The sequence below is a fragment of the Acipenser ruthenus genome, chromosome 45 (assembly GCF_902713425.1).
Source record: "Acipenser ruthenus chromosome 45, fAciRut3.2 maternal haplotype, whole genome shotgun sequence".
Classification (NCBI taxonomy): Eukaryota; Metazoa; Chordata; class Actinopteri; order Acipenseriformes; family Acipenseridae; genus Acipenser; species Acipenser ruthenus.
In genome coordinates, this window is record NC_081233.1 from 8,301,358 (window position 1) to 8,315,701 (window position 14,344).

At 45.5% G+C, this 14,344-nt stretch overlaps 2 protein-coding genes across 3 annotated transcripts; both read right to left on the bottom strand.

Moving 5' to 3' along the window:
• Nucleotides 1–770: 770 nt before the first annotated feature.
• Nucleotides 771–5,664, bottom strand: LOC117967033 (protein FAM186A-like). Its single transcript, XM_034914120.2, has 6 exons — nt 5,533–5,664; nt 4,944–5,175; nt 4,498–4,686; nt 2,292–3,936; nt 1,413–1,605; nt 771–983 (listed from the first exon to the last, which is right to left on the bottom strand). The coding sequence occupies exons 1-6, from the start codon at nt 5,662–5,664 to the stop codon at nt 771–773; spliced, it is 2,604 nt and encodes an 867-aa protein (XP_034770011.2).
• Nucleotides 5,665–5,947: 283 nt separating this feature from the next.
• On the bottom strand, nt 5,948–12,299 carry LOC117400955 (immunoglobulin superfamily member 8). Of its 2 annotated transcripts, none has more exons than XM_034001318.3 (7): nt 11,860–12,299; nt 9,613–9,993; nt 8,794–9,294; nt 7,707–8,111; nt 7,110–7,520; nt 6,734–6,873; nt 5,948–6,640 (listed from the first exon to the last, which is right to left on the bottom strand). In XM_034001318.3, exons 1-6 carry the CDS (start codon nt 11,906–11,908, stop codon nt 6,746–6,748), a joined length of 1,875 nt encoding a protein of 624 aa, XP_033857209.3. In that variant the 5' UTR covers nt 11,909–12,299; the 3' UTR covers nt 5,948–6,640; nt 6,734–6,745. The 2 variants fall into 2 exon arrangements, with proteins under 2 accessions (XP_033857209.3, XP_034770025.2); XM_034914134.2 differs by having other exon boundaries at nt 5,948–6,655.
• Nucleotides 12,300–14,344: the final 2,045 nt, after the last annotated feature.

A 14,344-nucleotide genomic window follows, 5' to 3' on the forward strand; every position in this document is an offset into this window, starting at 1 on the left:
GCAGTAGCTGCATCGCTTTGCTCCGGGTGGTGTTGACCTCCATTTCGAAGAGCTTGGGGATGCGAGGCAGAGGGAGTTTGGCCGCCCCGTTCAGCGGACTCTTCTCGGCGATCCTGATGCTCTGCGCTGCAATATCTGCTCTCCAGGAAGGCTGCAGCAGCCCGTGGATTGTCTCCCTACAGAACACAAGGCATTCGGGTTTGTAGTTTATCAGGCTTCTCCCGTATAGCTTGCAGCACACCAGGGCTGTCCAAACTAGTCTTGAACCGTATATAGCGTACTCCATCCCCATTCTATGCTAGGTTTATGCCAAGGTTAACTGCAGTGCTTGGTCCTGTGAGAAATGTGCACGCACATTTTGCAGATTCCCATTTCACCGTGTTAGCATCTCTGGTATGCAATATTTATTTATCCACAAGGGGGAGACAGACCAACAAAGTAGCGAGCATTGGCAAAACGCATAGTAAATACTAGATAGCGTGTTTTATTATATATACAGTGGCTCACTGAGGACAACGGGGGTGAAAAAATGTTTACATAATTTATTTTTTTTGCCACTGTCCTTAATGAGTCACTGTACAGCTAAGGCCAAAAGTTTTGCATGTAAATTTTTTGTTATGTATATAGGAAAAATACACAGCAATATGCTAACATTATTCAGCAGGTTTCATTTGACTTTATAAAGCAAAATGAGTTCGCTCTACAGGGTGATGCAAATCTTTTGGCTGTAGTTCTGGGGTGGAGGCTCAGTTCGAGGGCGGCTCTTTGCTCTACCTGACCCCGAAGACTGGCCCTGGCGCTCCCTGCGTGCTCCGGGGAGAGGCGGGAGGGACGATGCAGTGCGTCTGCACCCCCGGGCTGCTGCACCACGTCAGCCGCTTCTGAGGCTGGACACAGACCACAAACTGCTTCTGGATCCCACCAGGGCTCTGCTGCACCAGGGGGAAGGGGTGGAAGAGGTGCAGGCTGCAGTCCCGTCTCACCTGCGTGGGGGGCAGGGAAAGAGATAAGCACGGCTACTTCAGCAACCCTCAAAGCAACGTCGCTGGAGCTCCATGACAAATGATTCAATGAAGACACTGCAGCGACCCCTGTAAGTTTACATTGGTACATTTGCACGGTCATTTTTGCCCTATTTATACTATTCATTTAACACAGTTTACAAGGCTTTTTAATACGCTTTCCCATATCTCTTTGGGCTTTACACTGCTTAAATATGCTTGACCATGCTTTCACTATATTACACTTTGTAATCTTTGGTAGAATTGTATAAGATAAAGGTTACATTTCATTTTAGACAAGGCTGCTTGTGAAATAACAATCGCAAAGGCGCAGTCCCTTCTGCTTTCTCCTACAGCACTTCACGTACCCCTGACCCTGACCCTGACCCTACCCCTAACCCTTCCCCACACCTGGCCGAACAGATACAGCATTTTGGCCATGCAGGTCTTGCGTCTACGCTCCACAGAGTCTTGCTTCTCTCTCCACCTCTGCAGAATGGTTTGCTGGTAATCGTCCACCGTCTCGATGAACTTGTACATGTCCCTCGCCGTCTTGCCGTCCTCCACCTTTCTTGCAGAGTCCAGCCTCGAGCGCAGGTTGCACCTGAAGTGACGGAAGCACATTATTATTTTTGGAGAGTGTTGTCCCGTTTCGCACTTTGGGTCACAGGATCCCACAGCTTCGCTTCACCGACCTTTTTCCAAGACCCAACACGAGAAGACACTCCTGTGTCGTAAGAGACAAGGTCAACTGTACATATGAACTTCTACAAGCAGCATTATTACAGGTTTCGGTACTGACTATTTTTTTGTTAAAAATACCATCCATGCAATCTTCTAATAGGAACATATTCTCAAATACCTAACTTAACATTCATGCATGCATAAATCTAAACCCACACCTTCAGTGATAATTATGACATAATAGGGAGAGAATGACAACAAATGTTCCAACATGTTTTAAAGTCACTGTAGTAAACGGACAGCAATATATATCCTAGATCTGTTTTTGTAATTCATTTATAAAATGGGCCCCACGTTTTAAGGAAGTCGTTCAATGTTTCTGTATCTGTCTGGTGGAGCTTCTCCAGCTGTAATGCACACAGCGTTAGAGTTTTCCATTCTGTGAAACTTGGACAGCTCTCTCCTTTCCAGTAGTTTTTACTGCAATCTGTGATATGCAGATAATGTGGATACCTGTACATGCATGGTGCTACTAAGATGGTCCTAAATAAAACAGCAGGCTGCTTGTCCAATAGATAACCTCAAGAAACAAACCCACAAACTCACCTCACTCGGCGTATACAGCAGAAAGCGATGTACTTCTTGAACAGGTACAACAGTCTCGTCTCATCTGCATTTTGCAGTTGGGTTATCAGGTCTGTGCCCAAAGCGTGCATCTGTAGAGAGATGTCCCCTCTGAGCAGGGCCTGGCTCAACACCTCCAGGTTGGTTCTCTGCAGCTTCACGTTAATCCCGTAGGGAAGCCTCGCCATCTTGGTTCTCAGGATGTGCTCCTGTTGCACCTCCATGTCGGTCTGGTAGCGGAGAATGTCCTCGTTGAGCTTCTTGGGTTTCTTCTTGACCGCTCGTTTGGGTTTTGGTTTGAGCTCCTCCCTGCCTCTTCCACTCAGCCTCTCCTCTTGTCTTTGCTCCCCCTGGGAGGCCTGTCTGTCTTCATCCTCTCCCTGCTCCTCGCTGATCGCCTCATACCTCTTGACGGTCTTTTCCCTGGTTTTTCTGACTTCCGGTCTCTTCGAGCGCTCCTGGTTGGACATGGCAATCATCCCCTCCCGAGCCGCCTTCATCTTGCTGATCTGCTCCTTCCCCATGCTCTGGACACTCCTCAGCTCGGAGGTGGCCTGAATCGTGGTGGGGTCCAAGCTGTCCAAGACTGCAAACTTCGCGCTCACATCATCCAGGTTCTGGTCCAGAACGGGAAAGAGGTTGGAGACTTCCTGGAGTATCTCGGGAGCCCTCCTGGACATGTTTCTGCCGAATTTGGAAATGTGCTGCAACTCCAGCGCGGGCACGGGTGCTTGGATGATCTGGTTAGCGAAGGCGTCATGGAGTTTGGCGAGGAGCTTGGACAACGTCTCTCGAACTGTGTCCTCCACCGAGCGGTAGATGTTCACTGCTTCAGTCGACCACATTTTGCCCACAGGGTCTTGCTCAGTCGAATCCTGGATTAGGTCAATGACGTTGGTCTGGAAGTCTTCCAGGAGTTCCCTGGACAGCCTCTCCACCTCGGCCACAACGTCCCCTCCTTTCCCCAACTTCTTTTTCGGGGATACTTCCGGCTGGGTTACACTTGGCCCCAAGTCCTCCACCTCAATACCAGGCACTTCCACAGGACGCAACTCCCAACGATCTGGTTCTCTCACCTCAGGCTGAAGGATTCGCTTTTTCTTCACCGCTGGTGCGGTTTGGATCTCCAGTTTGGGTTTGCTTGTCGCGTCTGCCTCTCTTCTCATCAGTTCCACCGTCTCTTGTAGCTTGTTGTTCTCGAGGAGGGCGTCTGAGCACCTGGTCTCCAGCCCCACCAGCTGCATCTCCAGCATCACCTTCTGTTCCCGGAGTCTCCTGACCTCCTCCAGCAGGCTCTCCGAGCAGGCCTGGGAGTCGTTGACCTGCAGCATGCCCAGGGAGGTTTTGCCCTCGCGGAAATCTTTGGATTGCTGCTGGAAGGCAGCGTTCATGTTCTGGATCCCCTTCAGTATGTGGCTGAAGGCTATGGACTGAGCCTTGGTGCAGGAGAGGATGTTCTTCATGTCGTTGACCATGTTGGTGAGCTCCACAGAGGTCTTGTTGCCCAAGCTCTCGTCCTTCAGTAACTTCTCCATGCTGGGAGGCTGCAGCTCTTGGATCTTCACAATCATTTTGGCATCGAGTTTCGCCTCACGCCACCATCTCCATACACCGCCCTTCGGCAAGTCTGCGGACACAGCAAGACACATAATAATCCAGAGCTAGCCCCAACCTTTTTCATGAAGACAACCAGGGAAGTCTTACAAGAAAAAAAAACACCTAACAAAAACAAAAAGACTGTACTGTAAAAAAAGGATTTGATTACTAAAACTAGCAAGAGAAAACACACTTTCAACTGGAGGTAGACAACGCACACTCAGACACTGTAAATCATTAGATCTAAATAGAGGAAAAACAGCTGACATTAACGTAATGAATCTCTTCATATAGAACCTGCTGAGGGTAAATGCTTAGAATGCTTTGTCACTTTGTGTGCGAGGTCTACATGAAGTAAGTGCGTTCAGTAACGGAGCGGCTCAGAGCGAGAGTTTTTCCTCTCACTTGGATCACAGATGAAATCCGCTCTCCAGCTCTGAGCTGCTCAGCGGGAGCAGGACTGAGCGTGCCGTGAAGTGGGTATTTTCACTGAGCTGCTCTGAGCGGCTTGCTTACTTCACACGGCCAGTGTAGCTGCTGCTAAGAGTATCCAATGGGGACGTGACTCATAATCATGGTAAGAGGTGCTTACCGAGGTCCTGGGTCTTGCGCCGGGGGTCTGCGTCGAAGAGCAAGGCGCAGAGACGGCTGATCTTCACAATGCACTCCTGAAAAGCGTCAAGAGACTTCCCAATCTTCATCTCCATCAGCGTCACCCAGTCCTCCGTCACCTCCTCCAACTCCTGATCCTCCCTCTCCTCCTCTTCCAGCAGCATATTTCCTGGGAGACGACAGCAAGCAGCACGTCAGTCCCTTTACAGGGGGTAATGCAACCGAGATTTTAAAATACAGGGTCTTTGAAAATCAAATATTAAAGTTGTTTTCAAGAAACTACAACTAACGAGGGTGTGCCAAAATTATCTTTCTTGGTTCCCACCTCCCCAGGTGTGTCGAATCCTGCGCAGGTATGCCTGTGTCAGTTTAATCAGTTTAAAGCAATTTTTCAACTCCATCTCCCCCCACTCCCCAGACACTCACTGGTCTCCTGCATCCATCTCAGCAGATGGATGAAGTCCACCTCCCTGTCGTAGCTGGACATCATGAAGTGACCGATGCTCTGGGTCAGCGAGGCTCTCCTCTTCCTCTCCTCCAGCTCAGACCCTGGGGCGATTCTGAGCCCCGTCTCCACCTCCAACTCTCTCCCGACCCGCATGTGGTGCAGCGCCATGTTCACGTTCTTTAAGATCGCGCTCAGACTCTCAGATACGTCCTGTGCACCAGGAAACACAGGGAGACTGCAACGGACTTGTGCTGGACCGTGGTCTAGTTCCTTCTAGATTTACACACATCGTGCGCTAATTTAACATTTAAAACAGCTTTGTTTTAGAGAACTGTGATATATCAGACCAGTAGCAAGCTGCTGTTTAAGATCATTTCACTAACTGGCTCCCTGTAGGAAGCGTTGCTCTCTCAAGCATGTTTAGAAGTGTTCAGTGGCTACCTCCAATCTCACGCACTCTGTGCTGTGTCAGCCCCACAAGCAAAACCAGTGGAAATCTCTACTTGATTAGAGTTTGGGTTCTAATAAATGAATAAAATACATTGAGAAAGATGGCCGGCACTTTACCTTCTGGGCGCGCTGTAGCTGGGTGAACTGAATTGTCTGGAAGACCAGCTGCACGGAGTGTGGGATCTCAATCCGACCGCTTTCCGGGTCAACATTCCCGAAATCTTCATCCTCTTCCTTCTCAATCAGCATTTTTGAGACAACAGGACTGAATGGATTTCAATAGTTTAAAAAGTGATCCTTTGTTACAGTAGAGCACTGTAGCCCTCCGAGGGAATCCAATTAAATTGATCCTGAAATACTAGTGGGTTGCATTTGTGGAATGTTCTGCATGACGTCACAATAGCAATGTTCTGTGATGTTACCATGGTTGCCATGATGACATCACTCCAGTTCAATGATGTCATGGTTACTAAGTACAAAAAAAACTTCTATTGGGTAAAAATTTTAAATAATAAGTAGGAAAAAAACAGCATTTGTTTTAAAGATTTTTATTTTAAATTAGTGCATTCCTAACTTTAAACACTCAGAAGATATACAGTAGGACTACATTTCTGTTATAAAATTAGACATTTTTTCATGGAGATGTCAGCTTTGATGAACACGTTGGTCTATTTAATAGTTTTTTTTTGTACAACTGTGTTTAAAATAATTGCTACCAGATTTCATTCAATCAATATCCTTTTCAACAACAGTAATAATAATAATAAAAACACAACAACAAGACAAAAACAAAATATTTCTTCATTCTTTTTTTCTAACACATTTACAAACGCATTTAAAAACAGTGGCATTCGACGTCCAAATGTGTAGTGCAACAACAGCGCAAAAAGATTCATTGAATCGACACATGAGGGCCTGGAAATAAATATAGAAACACCCAAATGTCCAATCCCTACCTCCCAGCTCGTACTCAGATAAACAGCATTTCAAAATAAAGTGAGCTGGCGACTCCTTCATCATTGCGAAAGTAGATCTATACAAAATGTATACAAAAAAAAAACAACTACACTATAACTTTACAATCATCTGTAGGTAACGGTACTGAACTGGCACTTTTTCACAGGGGGTCAAAGTTTCACAAGATCAGCTAAGTTTCCCTCTTGGTGTTCAGGGTGGGGGGGTCACCAGAAGGTCAAAGTTCCTGGCCAGGTCAGAGTTCATTACCCTGTAAAAAGCAAGACTTCATTATTTTTCATTTCAGAAAATACGTTTCCCCAGAGAAGCTTTAAAATGATGAGGCGTTGTCTGCCGCTCTCACCTCGCTCGCCTGCTATTTCCGGGAGCCCTTCCTAGCCAATCGGTTCATGAAGCAGCAGGTTACCGAGGCAACGATGACCACGCCCACAAAGACAGCGGTGGCCACGCCCACAATTATGGGGATGAACAGGAGATCCGAAGCTGAGCGAGAGAGAGATAGAGAGAGAGAGAGAGACAGTCAGAACTCTAGAAAGACCAGCCAGCACTATTGCTTGCATTATTTCAGTGGTGCCTCTATAGGCTAAGTTCGTTTGATCTTTTATCCCGATTTATCCCGTTTCTAACACTCCACACATTCTGAAATCTGAATCGACCCTCCTAGTTTTCTGTATACAGGCTCACACAGAGTATACTCAGACAGACAGAGTCAGGCTCACCCAGTGAGTACATGTAGACTCGGACAGTGTTGGAGTGGCTGTGTGCCCCTGTGTTGAACCAGCCCCCATGCTGGTCCATCCCCCAGACCTCCACCTGGCATCGGTACAGTCCTTGGTCCTCCTGCCCCGCCCTGTGAATCCTCAGCCTATAGGAGCTGGGGGCGGGCCGGTCCACGCTGACATCACTGCCGTTGCTGTAGAGACGGGAGGTTCCGTCGTGACGCAGCAAAGCCAGCAGCCTGCCCTCGCCTGGCTCCTCCTCCCCCTCCCTCACAGGCATCACCAGCCACTTGACCTCCACCTGGGCTGGGCCTGTCGTCGCTATGGAGATGTTGCATAACAATGAGAAGGTGTGGCCACGGTTCAGGGGCAGGCCCGGAGCTAGTCCCGCTTGTGCAGTGACTGTCACAGCTGAGGAAGTAGGAGACAGGAAACAGTTTTATAACAAAACCACTAACAAAAGTTTAGCTGTCAAGGCTTTGTAAAGGAAAGTTGAGTTTCAATGTGACAGAGTGGACAATGAGTCTGTAATGTTTATCGCACCCTCCTCTCGTTACCACAGCATTTAAATCTCACTATCCACCCCTTCCAGCTCACCTTTGGTCCTGAGGCTGACGTTGACCCCCCTTGACCTCTGGCTGGCGGCGGGGGTCCCAGTGGGCGGAGCTTGACCAGTGTAGACGCTGACCGCACACCGGTATACGCCAGAATCCGCTGGATGGGCGGAGTAAAATCTCAGAGTGTACCGCCCCTCTGCCTCCTTCTCCAACGAGGCCCCGCCCCTCCTGACGACATCACCGTCACCCCATGTCACCACCCCGTCCGGGCCCAGCCTAGCCACAGCTAGCTCCGCCCCCCCACTCAGTCCCCGCAGCCACTGGACCAGCACTGAGGGGCGGGAGGCAGGGCTGAGTCCGCCCACCTCGCAGGATAGGCTCAGAGGAGAGCCAGCAGGCAGAGAGACCTCCCCCTGAGGAGAGACTGACACTGACAGGGAGTCGGCTGGGCAGCGGGGAGAGGAGATGGAGGAGTGGGAAGGAGAGAAGTGAGAGAGGAGGGAGACGGAGAGGGGAGAGAGGAGGACAGACAAACACAGATGTTACAACCAAGCCATCAACAACAATACATTCATTAACAAATCTAAAAACGTGCCATTTTCACAGGTGCTGTTTAGAAATGACGAGGGGTCAAATGCATTACGAGGAACAATGGTAACAGTAGATCCGAGCGTGTGGTCAGGCTGAACAATAGAACACAGCTATTAGCAATGACAATGACTGAGACAGGCTTGATGAAAATGGACCGATTGTGCGGCACAGTGCAGCAGCAGCGTTATTGAAGCCAGCTACGGTATAACACACAGCAAAAGAGAATCATGCATCTGTGTCCAAACTACAAGCCATAGATAGAAACAAGACAGGGGGAGACAGAAGAGAAACTCCTCACACTCCTTAGTGGTAAGTTTATTAATTAGCATCATAATCCGATTGTATTAATAAACCCTCCAGATAAAAGACACACTCCTGGCCTAATTGGTCAGATCCAAAGGAACGGAATCCAGTGTGATCGTTCCCGTTGTTAACAGTAGATTGGATTGAGGAGGCAGTGTTTGTTAAATGTATCTGTGATGCTGTTATTTTGCTTCTATGATAATCTAAAGAAGAGACACCAGCCCCACACTCACTTATCGGCTGCACCACGACGTTGCCCAGCCCCACAGTCCTCTGAGCAATCCTCTCCCAGCTTCCCTCAGGGTCATGAATCCACTGGGATACCTTGCAGAAATAGGTTCCCGAGTCCGAGGGCTGAAGAGACTCTATCCTGAGACTGTAGAAGTCCCCCTCCTCCTCGCTCTGCCCCCTCCTCTTCTCCACTGAAACTCCTCCCTCCGCATACCGCCTCTCATAAACCCCACCCCTCCCTGGGTACACACCCAGATCCCGGCCAATAGAAATGATATCCCTCACATCGTGACCACTCCCCCCTTCTCTGGCCACACCCCTTGCCCCGCCTCCTCCCTGCACGACGAAGGTGACCGACAGGTGGGTGTGCTGCTCTGATTTGACAGAGGCGGCGCATGTCAGCTCCAGCCCTACCCCTTCTGGTAGGGATTGGCTACCCAGGGAGCGAGAGGGAGGGGCCTGTGGTGTGGGGGTGTGGTTAACTTTGAGGGAGTCCGGAATCACTACAAACAAAAAATAAATAATAAAATAAGTGTCACCAAACTTCCATCTTCTCCTGTGTACACCTAAAAAAAAAAAATAGTAGTTCCTGGCTACAATATCAGTTTTTGTAATTTGTAATAAATTTATAATTAATATAATTTAAAAAGAATAGAAAAAAACATGGATAACGACATTAACTATTTATTGTGTTCTATTTTATTAAAACATACATAATATTAAGTTTCATTATATTTTATGAATATGTATAGCTGACTCTCTCTTTCTCTCTCTCTCTCTGTACTGTCTTCTGTGTCCGAGTGTCTACTGGACCCCCTTACCTCTGACAGGGACTTTGGCGCTGTAGTTGCCCAGGTATCGGGAGTCAGTGCTGGGGGTGTAGCACTCCCAGGTCCCCTGATCCTCGGCTCTCAGCCTCTGGATGACCAGCCGGACTGCATCCCCGCTGTCCCTCTCTACCCTCACCTCCCCCTCCTTCACCCGCTCCAGGAAGGGGGCGTAGGGGAAGCCTCTGTCCCGCGTGGAGATCACTCCTATGGGGTGCCCCCCCGAGCCCATCCGGTACAGGAACCACTCAAAATCCTGCGTGCGCGAGCCCTCATACCCCGAGACAGAGCAGGGCAGGGAGAGGGGGAACCCTGCTACCCGATACAGGGGTCCCGGGGGAAGGAAGACCTCGCGACACACACAGACTGCTGCAGCTGAGAGAGAGAGAGGGGGGAGAGGAGAGAGGGAAACACCATGAGAACATAAGAAAGAGAAGGCCATTGGGCCCATCAAGGCTCATCTGGTTGCTAGCAGCTGATTGATCTATGAGAGGAGAACAGGGACATAAGGGGAGAGGGTGAGAGAGGGGTGGAGAGCAGAGAGGAGAGAGAGGGCGGAAGGGAAGAGGGAGAGGGCAGAAGTGAAGGAAAATGCAATCATTTTTTGGGGGGGATAAAAAGTGCAAAGAGATCAAATTGTGGTAAAGGAAAAAAAACCAAGATACTGTAGAACTAGCAAAAAGACACCTGTCTGCAGGACGTTTCTTATTATGAAGCGGTTTCTTAATACTCTGATTCCATTAAAATGATCGCAATCCTCCTACGACTGCAAGAAAACACCACCGTGGATGTGACAAAAACAAGCGACAGTGTGACTCAGAAAAGCGTTGCTGGTCTGGGAACACAGTGTACGATGCAAATCGTCTTTATGAGTAAGACTTTCCAAGTTGACATGATTCTGTTTGAATATAAGGCAGCTGTGTTTGCTAGCTCTGGAACAGCAAACGCTGTGGATCCTGCCAAGTGTGCTAAACCGAAACAAAAAAAAAAACTCTAAATAATATTAAAAATGTGTTTTTTTTTGTTAATGCTAATATATATATATATTTTGCAACATTGCAGCTTTCTTTTTTGGTTAACTTTTCTCTGCTGTAAAAATTGCAAACCACGTAGCATCTTCAATCCTGATTTTTTCCCCATTCATGAAATCCGCTTTTCAAAAGCCAGCTCTCAGTGTTCTGCTTTTCTGATGTGTGTGGAAATGAAGGTCAGTATTGACTACACATAGAAACACATGCATATATACATGCATACATACATACATGCATACATACATACATGCATACATACATACATGCATACATAGTGTAAAGCAGGTTTTCAGCCACTTCATTTTCACCGTCACATAGTCATTTAAAAATGCAGCATTGTCATTATTTTTTATTGTTCTTCTATAAGGGGAAAGGTGTAGGACGGAAGTTTAAAATGAACTGCAGTTTCACACTGTATCTGATGCAGGGCGTGTCCTCCGATCAGTTTGATTGAATGACACCATGGGCGTGGATTGAATAGGCACTGTATTACCTGAGCTGTCTACCTGCTTTACAGCGGCGCTATTCAATCAAAACTGAATGCATCTACCCCGCCTTGATCGACTTAGAACAGACAACTTACAGATACAAGCACTTGCAAATTACTCTCTGGTTACATAAAAACACACTAGTGGCTTTGAAGAATAGTATTAGATCCTGGAAATGCTGGAAACAAATCTGTATAAGGTCTTATAGGGTAGTAGTTATTGTATTATGGTGTGTAATCCTGTTCAGTATAATAATAATAATAATAATAATAATAATAATAATAATAATAATAATAATAAATAAGTTTGATCTCTAAATGTACAATCCTTAATAATGTGCATTATACACACACACTGTAAAATCCCCCAAAATATCATCCAATTTAGAGAAGATTAACCAGGGGGGGTTTCCAAATGCCTTCACAAAACATTCCTTATCGGTACAGAAATTAAATAAAACAGAAACATCTTATTAATATGTCGTTTACTTCAATGTGATAGATAGATAGATAGATAGATAGATAGATAGATAGATAGATAATGCGAGGTATGCTACACAGAAGGTTACAGAACATGTTTAGAAAATACAGGAATCCATTTCAATTCCAAGTCCTCTGTTTTGAATATTTTTTATAGATAGATCGATACGACACCTCACTAGCAGAAGATACAGTCAGTAGGCTATGCTACAAGCGCACAGTATATGAATGAAACAGACTCACCCCACAATAATAACACACAGCTCAGCATTGCCTCCCTCGACGCAGCCATCTCCGCGTATCAAATTGTAAACCCCTCCATTTCACACAAAACCGACCGAACGTGTAACTGTATATATATATATATATATATATATATATATATATATTCTCAACTGCAATATAATATCACAGACTGTTGCTAATACGACTACAGTGCAACCAGCAACACGCACCAGTGACCGCTTACTTTCTGTATCATATTACCAGCGTCTGTGTTTCTATCGTTTTCTGTACTGTATATATCGCTTTTGTTGTTGTGTGGGTTTTTTTAAAAATATATATATTTATATATATTTTCGTTGTTATTTAATCTGCTTTATTTCCGCGTTTCGGTTCTTAAATCCTATTTCTACAAAGAGGCAGGGGTTTCAGGACGGGAGAGATTGTGACCAGAGTGTAGGCGTATTCTTGAATGTAAGCCAAACCCGCCCATGCATTTAAATTATGAGAAGCGGGTGGGAGTTCATTGCTTTTGAGTTTGAACGACATTTCTTTACAGTAACAGTCTGGGTACACATGACCTTGGCGTGACACTGATTTACCCAGTTGACCCGCCACTGTCCTTTTGTTAGTGCCTGCCTGGAGTCGCACACGTTTGCAGTGCGATGGTATGAAGGTAGCAATTGTTTATATATATTTTCTTCATATCTTTTCTTAATTTATTGGCCTTACACGTTTAGAGAAATGGAAACTGTAGAGTTAACAAACAGATCTTGTGTGAGCCGTCCAAATGACCTCCCAGATGGTCTAGTGGGGGTTAAATTTGCTTTTAAATAGTGTTTGTACACGTCCTGGCTGCTGCAATTAAGCTTATCCCCCTAATTTAACTATTCAAATTATTATGAAACTGGTGAACTCTGCGACCGAAGAATTACGAAATACGTGTGTGTATATCCGTCGCCACGCCCACTGTGTGAGGTTATCGAGAAGACACGCCTTTAGTGGGAGGGGTTACCACAGCGTTTTAAATGTCGCAATAAAGTGACTTTATTTACAATCTTTTTTGTGTGTGTGGGTGACGGAAATTTAAACAAAAAAAAAAGTTGGAGGAACGGTTTGCATTTAAACTGTAATTGCATTTAGTGAATAAGAGCAACACCTTTGTACTTATTTTTTGCATGATCCTTTTTTTTTCTTGTTAAAATAAGGCCTGGTTTTGTTCTTTACAGAAATCATTTAAATTACAGACGTGTAAGAATCCACGTTTCTTTCTATGCACTCCAAAACATTTTTTTTTGTTATTAATGAAATAAAAAAAAAATCTTATTTTAAGACCGATTTTCCTAAGAAAACTAAGTTTTATTCTTCTTATTGTAAGAATATTAAAAACCGTTTTAAAATAAGAAACTTTTGACTTAGTATCTGTGTAGATGTTGCCCATATAACAGTTACTGGACACGTGTGGGTTATGTGGTGAAATTTAATATCACATAAAAAGAACTTCAGTCAAGGTAAGGGGAGGATATAACAGAAGTCTAAAACTATCTTGAATAGTCTAGATTAATTGAACCCAAGTCTCTACTTCAGATGTACCACAGAGAGTCGGAGGAGAGGGGAGTCGAGTTAAAAAACAAAGTTCAGAACATGAATCAGTTCCAGATAAACCCATTTGATTCTCTTGTTACATATTTAGCTATGCTAGTGTTTGCCAAGTCTTTGTGATTTATATGAAAGCAACATCCAAAAAAAATAAAGATGGCCAGTTCAGCCAGCATTACGATTTTCCAGCTCACACATTTGCCTATCTCTGATTCCAATTTGAAGTGTGTGTGTGTGTGTATCCTTATAAAAGTTTAACAATGTCAATTCGCACAGTCATGTTGCAATTGTCCCTTGGTTCTGCATTTACCATAACTTACCATGGTTTGACGTGTTTTCTAATATGCTTCACCATATCTCTCTTTGCTTTTGCTTTCACTGTGCTTCATAACTCTTTGCGATGCTTTAATTAAGGGCAAACGTTTTATAATTGCAAGACTGGTCAAAACATCTAGCGTATGTATACAACGTATGTGGGTCTGGCAGATCACATGACACGTCATGTGCTCACATACATCTGCTTACATCTAATTACATTACCGATTCTCAGGTATCGCGTCAGTATCTCCATTGTGTCCCGGGCTCTCTTCCTGTTTAGAAATGCTATGCCCACGCGATGCTCAGTTTGTGCAGCCACATTACAGGGAGATGAATCTGGGTTGTCTGGGTGATGGCAATCGTTTCCCCTTTAATACTTAGCATTGGTGCTGTTCCACCTGCCCAAGGTAAATACTGTTATCACATCTCTTTTGTGTGCTTTTATAGTTCAAGAGAAATCTGGAGGAAGTTAAGTGGTTGTCTATAGTGCCTATACAGTGGGGGAGCCTTTGAAGCTTTCAATGGTTTTTTTAAATGTATTTTTATTTTTGAATGCAATACTCTTCCCTAAATCTTACCTGTGTTGCAC